This window comes from Prosopis cineraria, unplaced genomic scaffold (genome assembly GCF_029017545.1).
Source record: "Prosopis cineraria cultivar Desert tree isolate PC_DT_omini unplaced genomic scaffold, ASM2901754v1 PC15, whole genome shotgun sequence".
In the NCBI taxonomy this organism is placed as follows: domain Eukaryota; kingdom Viridiplantae; phylum Streptophyta; class Magnoliopsida; order Fabales; family Fabaceae; genus Prosopis; species Prosopis cineraria.
In genome coordinates this window covers 3656581-3671684 of record NW_026555346.1, presented here as the reverse complement: position 1 = coordinate 3671684, position 15104 = coordinate 3656581, and the positions used below count along the sequence as shown (strand labels likewise).

Here is a 15104-nt window from a genome sequence, read left to right as displayed (position 1 = left end):
CTTATATGGTCCAACATCCCCTTTTAAATTATATTTTAAAGACATGATATTGCTTACGATGGCTAACCCCTAACCACAAACTACCCCCCGTGCAAACAAATGACAACGCCCATATAAATGAAATGCCGCCTGTGATCTATCATGAAAAAAAAAAAAAAAAAAAAAGAAAACCCTCTCTCTCAAGTCACCAATCATCACCCCTTCCCGCTGGAAATTAAATTTAATGCAAATTAGTGTGTGTGTGTGTGTGTATAAAATAAAAAAGGAGAAAAGGTTGGAGATGAGATGATAGAAGAAGTTGATTTATGATGAATTAGCTTCCATATTTGACTCATCTACTACCATCAAGGAGAAGAGTTGGTGGACTACACCACCCAACCCAAAGTCAACGGACGCACATCATTCATTCAATATTCAACTTGTGATGTGCGGCTCCTGCCCCCAAGGTTTTTTTTTTTTTTTTTCCCAACTTCAATATATTATTGGTTACTTGAAAGCTCTGAAAAAGTGGGAAACTATTACCGACTCACCCACTTTGCCTCTATCGGAAGTGTTTTGGGGAGAGAGAGCGAGAAGGGCAGAGAATTTAAGTCTGGTTTGCGTTGAAAGATAAGAGTCAGAGAGGCGGGGTAGCTGAGAAACTACTTCTTCTTCTTGTTCTTGAGGGGCATTGCGAGGGAAATACGGTGTGGCAGAGGCAGATACCACGTGCACCTTTCACAAAAGCCGTTATAACTTAAGCGACCCACCCATCCCCAACCTAAACCTGACCTACCTCTCTGCAACCTCTTTAACTATTCTTCCCACTCTCTGTGCTGTGCATGATCACCATACATGCACTAGCCCAATCCCATAACATTCTACGGTGCTAATTTAATTTATTTATTTTTCCTTTCTGAGCTCCACATATTTTACACAAATATCAACCCAATTGATTGATTTCATCTCCAGAGTTTCCAGCTTCTGTTGCCTCTACCCCAAGGTCCGTGATCCATCTCTTCTTCTCCGTCCTTCTATGATATTCTCTATCAGTTGCTTGAGTTTCGATCTTTTGGCTCGGTCTCTATATTTATATACTTCTGGAGTGTAATTTTATAGTTTTAGTCTTCAAGTCGGGGAATCTTTACCTCCTGTTGTCTGGAATTGGGTTCGGAACCTCCGAAGCCATTCTTTTCGTGAGATGGATTTGCCTTTTCTAGATAAAGACAGTCTAGAGTGCGGATGATTCTGTAGATTGAAAAGCTTGAAGTTTATCATTTGAACTGTCCTCCGTTTTTTCCCCCCGGCAATCGACATTTCCACAATACCGCATATAAGAGAGACTGAACTACAAGGCCGTGTTTGGTTGTTGAAGTAAAAGCTGCAGTTACTGGATGAATTGGACTTGTTATATGTTCTCAGATGTAACTCAGGTTCACCTTAAAAAAAAAAAAAAAACGGTTTGCCTATGCGAGTTCATCTCACGACGGACAGTTATATTTGTTTATTTATTGCCCCTTTCCAATTTGTCTTCGTTTCATTCTTTGCAGAAATTGGTCCCGATAAAAAAAAAATCTTGGCCGTAAAGGTTTGAGCACGACTTTATTGTTTATAGTCTATTTGTAGTTTTTTATGTTGTAAACGCTAGACTACGAAGGGTCAGGTCAAGAACTAGAACAACGCTCTTTAAATTTTTTGCAGGACTCTGTTAGTCGACAAATGATATAACTGCAGGATAAAAAATCCCAAATTCTGATTGAATTTTGACGTGCCAAGCTGCTTGTAATCTGTTTTAAGCTGTGCAGAAGAAGAAAAATGGCTGACACCGGGCCCGGGAATGGATTCATAAATGGTATAGTACCAAATAGGCATTCTGCTACAATCTCTGTAGTAGACGAGTTCTGCCACGCTCTTGGGGGAAAGAGGCCAATTCATAGCATACTAATTGCAAACAATGGAATGGCAGCAGTCAAGTTTATACGTAGTGTTAGGACGTGGGCCTATGAGACATTTGGCACAGAAAAGGCTATCTTGTTGGTTGCCATGGCTACTCCAGAGGACATGCGAATCAATGCTGAACACATCAGAATGGCCGATCAATTTGTTGAAGTTCCTGGTGGGACCAATAACAATAACTATGCCAATGTGCAACTTATTGTCGAGGTTTGTGCAGTATTTTAAATGAGATCATTCATTTGTAAAACTTCTCTTTATTGTAATTTGCAAAGCACATTTAGTTGTCATTACTAGTAAACAGCAAAGTGCGAAAAAACAATTTATACATGGAGTTTATTTATAATGTTTCTACATTTTCAGAGAGTTATCTTCCATTGAATTTGGAGTTTCTATCAAGTGGACACTGAGTCGCTACTTATCACGATACATTGGATAAAAATTTTCTGCTGCTTGTGCATAATTTGACCTGTTAGCTATTAACCATTCATATTACCTGTAGTTTACCGCAGCTTGTTATGACCTTCTTATTGACTCAGTTGTTTATTTTGCAACAAATTTCTGTGACCTGGCATGACATCTAAGTTGTTTGTTCTTCACAGGTGGCTGAGATAACTCATGTCGATGCAGTGTGGCCTGGTTGGGGTCATGCATCAGAGAATCCTGAACTGCCAGATGCATTAAATGCAAAAGGAATTGTCTTTCTTGGACCCCCTTCTGTATCTATGGCAGCATTAGGAGATAAAATTGGTTCGTCATTGATTGCTCAAGCAGCAGACGTGCCTACCCTTCCGTGGAGTGGTTCTCATGTAAATTTCGAACTCCTGTAAATGTAATAGAGCCTTCCCCTTTTAACTGGCACACTTAGGACTTGAAATTTCTTCTTACAGGTGAAAATTCCTGCTGAGGATTGCTTAATTACTATTCCTGATGATATTTACCGACAAGCATGTGTCTATACAACAGAGGAAGCGATTGCAAGTTGTCAAGTTGTGGGTTACCCTGCAATGATTAAGGCCTCTTGGGGCGGCGGTGGTAAAGGCATAAGAAAGGTTTGTTTGTTATGTAAGCAATACTGTGACATTTGAACTACTTTATAATATCCATATTTGTGCAGCTTAATTTGCAAACTAAATTTGTTTTTCATTTCATGAGTATGTAAGTTACTTTCAAACAGAGAACTAGATAAATATTTATAGTGCTGGGATAATTTGTGCTAACCCTTTGTACTTGTGAATTGTCCAATAAAGTCTAGAAGTTAAGAGGCATTTGAATATGAATATTGCAGGTTCATAATGATGATGAGGTCAAGGCATTGTTCAAGCAAGTTCAAGGGGAGGTTCCAGGCTCTCCTATATTCATAATGAAGGTAGCATCCCAGGTATGATTTTCAACTGAACTTTGATCTGAACAACCCTGATGCTTGGAGTCTTGATCATATTCTGATGATCTTTTTCTGTTTCCAATCAGAGCCGACATTTAGAAGTCCAGTTACTTTGTGATCAGTATGGAAATGTTGCTGCTTTGCATAGTCGTGACTGCAGTGTTCAAAGGAGGCACCAAAAAGTATGACAATATGTCCTACTGCTGATCCAGATTCTCATAGTAAAATGAATCAAAATGAAGTTTTTGAAAGGTCTAATCAGTTATTTATAACAGATTATTGAAGAGGGACCAATTACTGTAGCTCCTCTGGATACAGTGAAAAAACTGGAACAGGCAGCTAGAAGATTGGCTAAAAGTGTAAATTACGTTGGTGCAGCTACAGTTGAGTATCTATTCAGCATGGAGACAGGCGAGTACTACTTTTTGGAGCTGAACCCCCGGTTACAGGTAACATAATCTTAATTTTGTCTGTTGCATAATTTTTAGTTTCTTATGATTTGAAGGATTTTCTTCTTTAATTTGGTTTTCCCATTGGTATTCATTTCTATGTTAGTTGATATCTACTTGAAAAATGGCTGTATAAGCATAATTCATTATTTTTTTAAAACCATTTGTAGCTTTAATTTTTTACTGACTATCTATTAATTTGTTTCTATTTTTTTCCTGCTTCTAGCAATATTTTCATCACTTGTGATTGATTCTTTAATTGATATCTTCATAGGTTGAACATCCTGTTACTGAGTGGATAGCAGAGATAAATCTGCCAGCAGCGCAAGTTGCTGTTGGGATGGGTGTCCCTCTCTGGCAAATTCCTGGTACAACGAAAGATAAAATTCATGAGTTCTTTGCTTTATTGCCTTTTTGCTGTTGACTTGATGTACATCATTACCTTATATTTCTCTTGTTTAAAAGAGATAAGGCGTTTCTATGGGGTGGAACATGGTGGGGGTTATGATGCTTGGACGAAAACATCAGCTTTAGCCACTCCTTTTGATTTCGACAAAGCTGAATCTACAAGGCCAAAAGGTCATTGTGTGGCTGTCCGGGTGACAAGTGAGGACCCTGATGATGGTTTTAAGCCTACAAGTGGGAAAGTGCTGGTTAGTTACCAAGTCCAGCAGAAATTCCATGTATCTTTATGTGTGCTTCTCATGTATTGATCTGCCAAATTTTGTGCAGGAGCTGAGCTTTAAAAGCAAGCCAAACGTGTGGGCATACTTCTCTGTTAAGGTTGGTGATCTTGTTTCTCAATATATGGGTGTAACTTCTATGTGTAAGGGCTAAAAGTTGTTGGTTATGTACATATCCAGTCTGGAGGAGGAATTCATGAATTCTCAGATTCTCAGTTTGGTAAGTGTCAACTTTTGTTCACAGAATTCTCTCAGCAGTTTAAAGGGACTGAATGGGTAATGAAATAACTACTCTTAATTTTAATGGCTAAAGACATCACTGTAAGCTTTAAGCAAATGCGAACTTTAGGCTGTCATGAAAATATATGCATGTATGATGATTTATTCTGAGGAGGAACTAACCTTGTTATGAGAAATATGGTTTATACTGGCATGCATGGCCTTAGTTGTAGAGCAACAGTAAGGAAGTTAAGCTGGATTTACGGGTGGGTGGGTTGGTTGGTTGGATTTTGTTACGTTGCTATTTCATTGTATTCTAATTAATATTAGACAAGTTATATTGAAGCACTTAATCTCTTCATCACAAACTCATTCGTAATCTTGCCTCATGAGCCTCAACTTTTAAAGCCACTGCATTGTATTTTTCCCCAGGTACAAGAAGCCTACTGCTTTGCTATTTATACTATTCTTTTACAAAATTCTCTTTCTTTAACTGTGAAACTTGTGCCTTGTTGGTATATATTCATGGATGTATGCAAGTCCCTTTTTGTAACTTAATTTTCACAAAGCTTCTAATCCCCTTTTCTTGTAACTCAGGGCATGTTTTTGCATTTGGAGAATCTAGGGCCTTGGCGATTGCAAATATGGTTCTTGGGCTGAAGGAGGTTCAAATTCGAGGAGAAATTCGTACCAATGTTGATTATACTATAGATCTCTTAAATGTAATTTTCTCACGTGTTGACTACTTATTCCATATGAAGTTTTTAGTAATGCAGAAATAATATTCATTATTATGACAATGTCTGGTCTCAGGCTTCAGACTACAGAGAAAACAAAATCCACACAGGATGGTTGGACAGTAGAATTGCGATGAGGGTTAGAGCAGAAAGGCCACCTTGGTATCTTTCTGTTGTTGGAGGGGCACTCTATGTAAGCAGCCCCCCACGCCCCCAACTTTTTTTTATGTTTGACATTGTGAACTATATGACCCATGCTTCTAATTATTGCAGAAAGCTTCTGCTAGCAGTGCAGCTTTGGTTTCAGACTACGTTGGTTATCTTGAAAAGGGACAAATCCCTCCAAAGGTATAGCATTTGACTCGGAGAAGAATCTACTTAGTACCTGTATTTAACTCCCTTATGTCCAAATGGTACTGATTTTTGTTAATAACTATTGCAGCACATATCTCTTGTCCACTCTCAAGTGTCCTTGAACATTGAAGGAAGCAAATATACCGTATGCATTGTTATCAGGATCAGTTTTATGGAACCATTTGTCTAGTTTTCTAATTTGTTGGTGTGTCATGCTAGCATAGCTACTGCACACGCTGATCAGTTTGTGCCATCAAAATCTTGTAAAATGATTTACAGGTAGACATGGTAAGAGGAGGACCAGGAAGTTATAAATTGAGAATGAATGAATCAGAAATAGAAGCAGAGATACATACCTTACGGGATGGAGGTTTGCTAATGCAGGCAAGTGTTGTTTCTCTAAACTATTGTATGCATGTGCTTGTGCCTTTGTCCTTTTAGTTCAACCCCATCACTGTACTATTAACATTGAGATTTATATTATTTAATCCTTTTAAACATTTTTACATTTCCTAAAATGTAATCCTCTGCTATTATGATGATGATGTGGGCATGAATATCACTGATAAAAGGTCCTAATAATTGTGTAGTTGGAAGTAGAATTAGATTCACTTTGCTTTGAGTTTTTCGTAGACAATTCCTCCATCTTGAAGGTTCCAAAACACTACCTTGACGTATGGAAAACTTGGATCCCTCTTGCACGGTGGTGCAATATAAGTGGTGCTTGATTTTAATCTGATCTTTGATTTCTTGACTGTCGCTTTACTTATTGCAGTTGGATGGAAATAGTCATGTGATATATGCAGAGGAAGAAGCAGCTGGAACTCGTCTTCTAATAGATGGAAGAACTTGCTTGCTTCAGGTTAAATGAGTTCATTTTTACCCAAAAATCTGAAAATTTTTTGGGCTGTGGGTGACTTCTAAAGCTTATTTACTTGCAGAATGACCATGATCCATCAAAATTAGTTGCAGAGACACCTTGCAAGCTTCTGAGATATTTGGTTACAGATGACAGTCATATTGATGCAGACACACCATACGCAGAGGTTGAGGTCATGAAGATGTGTATGCCTCTTCTCTCACCTGCTTCTGGGTTTATTCATTTTAAAATGACTGAAGGTCAAGCAATGCAGGTATTTACTAGTTCTGCAATGAAAAGATGTGTGTTCTAGCTACTATGAATATTAAGAAAGCATCTTCTTTTGTAGGCTGGTGAACTTATAGCAAGGCTTGATTTAGATGATCCTTCAGCTGTAAGAAAAGCAGAACCTTTTCATGGGAGCTTCCCAGTATTGGGTCCTCCTACTGCAATTTCTGGTAAAGTTCATCAGAAATGTGCTGCAAGTTTAAATACAGCACGCATGATACTGGCTGGCTATGAGCATAATATTGAGGAAGTGAGTGTCTTCTCTACCTTAATGTCTTCATGAATTTTGTCTTTTTGACAGTAATGCATTTTTTAGCTTCATATAAGTGATCTTTCTTCGCTTTCTAACCTCTTAAATGTAATATTAATGTCCGTCTTTAATATGCTTGCCTGACTAATAAATTTGACGTTTGTATACAGGTTATGCAAAGTTTACTCTATTGTCTCGATAGTCCTGAATTGCCTTTCCTTCAATGGCAAGAGTGCTTGGCTGTTTTGGCAACTCGTCTCCCCAAAGATCTCAAAAATGAGGTAAGGGTGCCACTTCTGGCTTTGCCATCCGGCTTAACATCTGATGAGTGATTTAACCTTGCCTTGACTGTGTTATTTCTCAGTTCGAATCAAAATACAAAGAATTTGAGAGGATTTCAAACTCCCAAAATGTTGACTTCCCCGCCAAATTGTTGAAGGGAATCCTTGATGTGAGCTCCTCTTGTTGTTATTGTTATTGTTGTTGTTGTTATTTTCCTCCTACAATGCGAGAGCAAAATAGGGTGTGTTTTACGCTGCAGGCTCATCTTTCCTCCTGTCCTGACAAAGAAAAAGGAGCCCAAGAAAGGCTTGTTGAACCTCTGATGAGTCTGGTGAAGTCTTATGAAGGGGGACGAGAGAGCCATGCCCGGTTTATTGTTCAATCCCTTTTTGATGAGTATCTTTTTGTTGAAGAACTATTTAGTGATAACATACAGGTTAGTTTGATTATTCTGACTGCTGATACTGATATATATGGATAATGTATTCAATTATGAACTTAAGTAAGCATAAGGATAGCAAAAGATAAATCTTATGGGTTGCTAATGGGCCCCCATGTGTATCTAATGCATGTCCATGGGACCTGTTCATATACCTTAGTCTCCACTCTCCATCAATTACTCATGCATGTCCTCTTTACCCGTTTTCCTGGTAAAATGGTTTAATGTGTGATGAGAGGTTGTTTCTGCTCCATTACTTCTCCCAGTTTTTGAAAGAAATGAATTGATCTTTTTTTAATTTTCTTCATCTAACTGAAGATATTTATCTTGCAACGTCTTGAAATGCTGTGATTTAATTAATCAGCACCTTTCACTTTTCAGCATTTTTCATTAATCCTTTTCATGTTGATAGCAATGGGTTATCATACATCTAAATGTAAATCAAGAACTTATCAAGTGATATTTTTTATGATTTAGTTTTCAAAATATTCACACTTTTTTCCTTTTATATCCAGGCTGATGTAATTGAACGCCTCCGTCTTCAATACAAGAAAGATCTACTTAAAATTGTGGATATAGTGCTCTCTCACCAGGTATAACATGTATAAGATGCAAAGCTTTAGTGTTTAGCTTCTTTAACGTGTTTTGATCTTGAAATCATTATTCTGCAATTATAATTAGTTGCATTTGTTTGGTATCAGGGTGTCAAAAGTAAAAATAAGCTTATACTACGATTAATGGAACAACTGGTTTACCCTAACCCTGCTGCCTACAGGGATCAATTGATCCGTTTCTCTGCTCTCAACCATACAAATTATTCCGAGGTTGGATTTTCCTGTAATGCATAGTTTTTTTTTTTATCTATTTTATTTTTAGGAGCATAATATCTCTATTTCTTAAAGTTGATGTTATGAATATATATTCTTAGTGTGTATCCTTTCCATGTTACTGGCTATACTGTTACTTTAGTTTTGGCAACAAATTTCTCTTGAGCATTTTGATGAGAGTCTTGACGCTCACATTATCTTGATGCAGTTGGCTCTTAAGGCAAGTCAATTGCTAGAGCAAACTAAATTGAGCGAACTTCGTTCTAGCATTGCTAGAAGTCTTTCTGAACTAGAAATGTTCACCGAGGATGGTGAAAATATTGATACTCCTAGGAGGAAGAGTGCCATTAATGATCGAATGGAGGACCTTGTGAGTGCCCCTTTGGCGGTTGAAGATGCCCTTGTAGGTTTGTTTGATCACAGTGATCATACTCTTCAAAGGCGGGTTGTGGAAACTTATATTCGTAGGCTGTACCAGGTATATCTTATACTGTTATTAACAGATACATTTTCTTCTTATGATTATTTACTTTTCTAACATTTAATATCTTCTATCAGCCGTATCTTGTCAAAGGGAGTGTTAGGATGCAGTGGCACAGATCTGGTCTTATTGCTTCATGGGAGTTCCTGGAAGAGTATGTCGAAACGAAGAGCGGAACTGAAGACCAAATGTCTGATAAAGCATCGTTGGAGAAACATAGTAAGAGAAAATGGGGAGTGATGGCTATAATTAAATCTCTTCAATTTTTGCCTGCAATAATCAGTGCTGCATTAAGGGAAGCAACTCATAACTTTCATGGAGCACTTCCAACTAGTTCTGCTGAACTGGTTCACTATGGTAATATGATGCATATTGCATTGGCAGGCATCAACAATCAGATGAGTTTACTACAAGACAGGTACTAGATTTATATCATCTAATTGACATTCAATCTAGGTTGTTTACGTATCAATAGTAATGTAGCTAACAATTTGTTTTACATTAATAATCCAATACTTGCTCTTAAAGTCATTACTGAAATATACTAAATGGTTAAATTTAGTTTCCTTCTTGAATCACAAGTGGACTAATTTTCTTTTCTTTGATCTAGTGATTAGAACCTTCGATTGCTTGCTAAAACCTTTTATTTTTTGTGATTTGTAGTGGTGATGAGGATCAGGCCCAAGAAAGGATCAATAAGTTAGCCAAAATACTTAAGGAAAAAGACATAGGCTCCTCTATACATGCTGCAGGAGTAGGAGTAATTAATTGTATCATACAGAGGGATGAAGGGCGAGCCCCTATGAGGCACTCCTTTTACTGGTCAGCAGAAAAGCTCTGTTATGAAGAGGAGCCCTTGTTGCGTCATCTAGAACCTCCCCTATCCATTTATCTTGAATTGGTCAGTTGTCTTGTTACTTTCATTGCCTGTAATGTCTTGATGGAATTGAGAGAAATAAAATTGTCTTGTGTGCTTGGTCTTAGACATTGAATTTTGTCTTGATACAGGGAAAACTTAAAGGCTATGATAATATACGGTATACTCCATCCCGAGATCGTCAATGGCACTTGTACACAGTTCTAGATCATAAGCCTCAATCGATTCAAAGAATGTTTCTCCGAACACTTGTAAGGCAACCAGTGACAAGTGATGGATTCTCTTCATATCAAGGGCTAGATGCGGAAACATCTAGTGCCCAATTGACTATGCCTTCTACTTCAAGGAGCATTTTGAGGTCCTTGATGGCTGCCATGGAGGAGTTGGAACTTAATGCACACAATGCCACTATCAGACCTGAACATGCTCATATGTACCTCTATATCATACGCGAGCAACAAATTAGTGATCTTTTGCCTTATACAAGGTAATCATTGGAAACTTGCAGATACATTATTCTTCTAACCTTTGATCAGTGTCTGAAATTTAAGATGTTATTGCCAGGAGAGTTGACATAAATGCCGACCAAGAAGAAACAACAGTTGAGGTGATCTTGGAAGAACTGTCACATGAAATCCATTCTTTTGTTGGTGTAAGAATGCATAGATTAGGTGTTGCTGAGTGGGAAGTCAAACTCTGGATGACATCTTCTGGACCAGCAAATGGTGCCTGGAGGATTATTGTAACTAATGTGACTGGCCATACATGCACTGTACATGTAAGTTTTTATTCATTAAAAAAATTGACAAAAACAGTCTCACATGCGCCAACTCTTTGATTGACAGCTAGTTAAAGGCTGTTTTCCAAAAGAAGACTAGGTATTAGCCTCCATATCATATCGGCAATCTATACACACCAACTCACACACACGAATATTGGTCATTTAATAATCTATAAGGAGCATTTTTCTGTATATTTGGCAGAATTCTAATAATTGGCATTCAGTGGTACCCTCATAAATATCCATTGGCATGTTCAATCCTGAATGCAAAGAACACTGGCTTAAAAGCTGTTCCTCTATTTAAGTTTCAGTAAACTCTGAGCTTTTGATTGATGAGGCTATATGAGAGAAAAAGAACTCAGAAGATTTTTCTTTTAATGAAAATAATGATAATAACAATAACGAGGATGATGATAATCAGCTAGAATTTTTTTCCCTCCTTTTATCCATTGAAAATAGTTTAGAATTCAAAATGTATAAAAGACAACTATGAAAACCTTTGGCATCAAGAAAATTAAAAAATTGAAGAGAAGCCAAGGGCAACTATTTTTCTTGGTCAACTAAATTGAGTTTCTGTATTGGAAGAACTATTGCTGAAGATGGCTCATGAATCATGATTTGATTGTGGGTTAATATATTTGCAGATATACCGAGAACTGGAGGATACCAGCACACATAAAGTGATATACAGTTCAGTTACTGTAAAGGGTCCTTTGCATGGTGTACCAGTGAATGAAAACTATCGACCTTTAGGAGCTATTGACCGAAAACGTCTTGTAGCAAGGAAGAACAACACCACATACTGCTATGATTTTCCACTGGTAAGTCATCTTGTGACTTCAAATTTAATTACCTTCTGCATTTGTGTGTGATTTCCCCTTCTGTTTAATGACCATTTCTTGGAGACAAGCCAAACTATTTTCCTGAGGAGACATGTTACTTGCAGGCATTTGAGACAGCTTTGGAGCAATCATGGACCATGCAGCACCCAGGATTTCAAAAGGCTAAAGACAAAGTTCTTCTAAAAGTAACAGAGCTAAAGTTTGCTGACAAGGAGGGCAATTGGGGTACTCCTCTTGTTCCTGTGGAGCGTCCCTCTGGACTCAATGATGTAGGCATGGTAGCCTGGATAATGGAAATGTGTACTCCTGAGTTCCCTAATGGAAGGACAATCTTAGTTGTAGCTAATGACGTGACCTTTAAGGCCGGTTCTTTTGGCCCAAGAGAGGATGCGTTCTTTCATGCCGTAACTGATCTTGCGTGTAAGAGAAGATTGCCATTGATTTACCTGGCGGCAAATTCTGGTGCCCGTTTAGGTGTAGCTGAGGAACTCAAATCTTGTTTCAGAGTTGGTTGGTCTGACGAATCTAACCCTGAGTATGGTTTGCAGTATGTATATTTAACACCTGAGGATTATGCTAGGATTGGATCATCAGTGATGGCACACGAGTTAAAGCTGGAAAGTGGAGAAACCAGATGGATAATTGATACCATTGTTGGGAAAGAAGATGGTCTAGGGGTTGAAAATTTAAGTGGCAGTGGAGCCATTGCCAGTGCCTATTCAAGGGCATATAAGGAAACTTTCACCTTGACATACGTGACTGGAAGAACAGTGGGAATAGGGGCTTATCTTGCTAGGCTGGGAATGAGGTGCATACAGAGGCTTGATCAGCCCATTATTCTTACTGGTTTTTCTGCATTGAACAAACTCCTTGGTCGGGAGGTATACAGTTCTCACATGCAACTTGGTGGGCCTAAGATCATGGCAACAAATGGAGTTGTTCATCTTACTGTTTCAGATGATCTTGAAGGTGTTTCTGCTATTTTGAGATGGCTCAGCTACATTCCTTCTCATGTAGGTGGTACACTTCCGATTGTACAACCCCGTGATCCTCCAGAAAGACTGGTGGAATATTTCCCAGAGAACTCATGTGATCCTCGTGCTGCCATCTGTGGTTCTGTGGATAGTAATGGAAAATGGCTGGGTGGGATTTTTGACAAGGAAAGCTTTGTGGAGACACTTGATGGATGGGCCAGGACAGTTGTTACAGGAAGGGCAAAGCTCGGAGGAATCCCTGTGGGGATTGTTGCTGTTGAGACGCAGACAGTGATGCAAGTTATACCAGCTGATCCAGGCCAGCTTGATTCTCATGAAAGGGTGGTTCCTCAGGCCGGGCAGGTCTGGTTTCCTGATTCTGCAACTAAGACGGCCCAATCAATACTAGATTTCAACAGAGAAGAGCTCCCACTTTTCATTCTTGCAAATTGGAGAGGTTTTTCAGGTGGGCAGAGGGACCTTTTTGAAGGAATTCTTCAAGCTGGATCAACCATTGTGGAGAACCTTCGAACATACAAGCAGCCTGTATTTGTATATATCCCAATGATGGGTGAACTCCGTGGTGGGGCATGGGTGGTTGTAGACAGCAGAATCAATTCAGACCACATTGAAATGTATGCCGATCGCACAGCTAAAGGGAATGTCCTTGAGCCGGAAGGGATGATAGAAATCAAATTTAGGACAAAGGAATTATTGGAGTGCATGGGTAGACTTGACCAGCAGCTAATAAACCTGAAAGCAAAATTACAGGAAGCCATGAGTAATAGGGCTATTGGGACCGTTGATTCCCTCCAGCAGCAGATTAAATCCCGGGAGAAACAGCTTTTGCCTCTATATACGCAGATAGCTACCAAATTTGCTGAATTACATGATACCTCCTTAAGAATGGCTGCAAAGGGTGTAATAAGAGAAGTTCTGGACTGGCGTAACTCCCGCTACTTCCTGTACCGGAGGCTGCACAGGAGAATTGGTGAGCATTCGCTGATAAACAATGTCAGAGACGCTGCTGGTGGCCATATGTCTAACATATCTGCAATGGAGTTGATCAAAAATTGGTATTTGAATTCTGATATTGCCAAAGGGAGAGATGATGCTTGGTTGGATGATGAGGCTTTCTTCACATGGAAGAATGAACAGCAGAATTACGAGGATAAATTGAAGGAATTGCGTGCCCAAAAGGTGCTGCTTCAACTGACAAATATTGGCGATTCAGTTTTGGATTTGGAAGCTTTACCTCAAGGTCTTGCTGCTCTTTTAAGCAAGGTAAAACATCTCGTCATGTCATGCCATGCCTTCCCCACCCCCCCCCCCCCAAAAAAAAAATCATTTGCTACCTCGCTTTGTCTATTTCTTCCTGAAAGTAACTGTCTAAAAATCTCCTGCAGTTGGAACCATCAAACCGTGCGAAATTGATTGATGGGCTCCGGAAGGTACTTGGTTAGTTAGAAGGCTGGTGCTTCACTAGTGTACAATACAATAAATACTCTCGTTCTTTGCTCATTAGTTTTTCTGCTTCTGTAATGGTTAAATTAAGTGGTAAATCTCACCTTTATTGGGCCAAAGTGATCTTCATGGAACCATGCCTTGAGTGTAAATCATGTTAATGGTTGATGGATGTATAATTTCTGCAATTGACAGGATCACAGCCAGCGTCGGCAAGTTTGTTTCTTTATATGCTGACTGTATGATTCTTTTTCTGTATCAGAATAAATGTTATAATTTGTAACATACGTGATTATTTATGCATCCAAAATTTTGGGCATCCACTGAGAATCATTTACGCAGCGGTTTTTCACATCCGGCAATCCAATTTCTAGGGTGGGTGCCAGGGAAATTATATTGGGAGAATATCAATGGAAGGCCCTAAAAAAATTTAATATTTGATAAAAACTTGAACATATTAAATACTTGTTAAAATAAAAAATTTATTTGTTAACTGTTAATATTTATTTGCCGGCAAAAAAATTGTTAATATTTATTTGTTAAAAATCCTTTTATGAAATTAGATTTCTTAAAGAGTTCTTCACTAATATTTTCCCAATTTCTTTTTCCTTGTCCCAGTCTAATTTATATATTTATCGCTATATAATATCTAACCAGGTGGCAAGCAACCCCAGTCCAGTTTATATATCTATCGATATTTAGAGATAGGATAACACTTTCTATGGGGTTTCATGCCACCTAGTTATAAATGTAATAAGTGAACTTTATATTTTTATATAAAATTTATAATAAAATAAAATAATGCCATAAATATTTGTTTTAAAAATTAGATCAGATGTCAACTAAAAAAAACCAGAATCACGGTATTTTATAATTTAACTAGATATACCCATGATTGAATTTGGCCCCAAAAAGAAAAAAAAGACCAATGATTGAATTGGTTATACACATAATAATATATGCATTTAGAAATAGTTTAAAA

At 38.2% G+C, this 15104-nt stretch overlaps 1 protein-coding gene across 3 annotated transcripts; it reads left to right on the top strand.

Moving 5' to 3' along the window:
* Positions 1-541: 541 nt before the first annotated feature.
* LOC129294496 (acetyl-CoA carboxylase 1-like) lies at positions 542-14441 on the top strand. Of its 3 annotated transcripts, none has more exons than XM_054932926.1 (32): positions 542-982; positions 1785-2142; positions 2535-2741; positions 2823-2984; positions 3221-3313; positions 3403-3498; positions 3592-3765; positions 4040-4133; positions 4231-4418; positions 4498-4548; positions 4629-4668; positions 5265-5389; positions 5481-5597; positions 5678-5752; positions 5847-5903; positions 6038-6133; positions 6525-6620; positions 6700-6891; positions 6967-7155; positions 7326-7436; positions 7520-7606; positions 7697-7873; positions 8392-8469; positions 8578-8700; positions 8912-9181; positions 9262-9602; positions 9848-10085; positions 10193-10548; positions 10626-10839; positions 11487-11663; positions 11789-13942; positions 14065-14441. In XM_054932926.1, the coding sequence occupies exons 2-32, from the start codon at positions 1795-1797 to the stop codon at positions 14119-14121; spliced, it is 6783 nt and encodes a 2260-aa protein (XP_054788901.1). In that variant the 5' UTR covers positions 542-982; positions 1785-1794; the 3' UTR covers positions 14122-14441. The 3 variants fall into 3 exon arrangements, with proteins under 3 accessions (XP_054788901.1, XP_054788902.1, XP_054788903.1); XM_054932927.1 differs by having other exon boundaries at positions 1777-2142; XM_054932928.1 differs by having other exon boundaries at positions 1681-2142.
* The last annotated feature ends 663 nt before the right edge of the window (positions 14442-15104 follow it).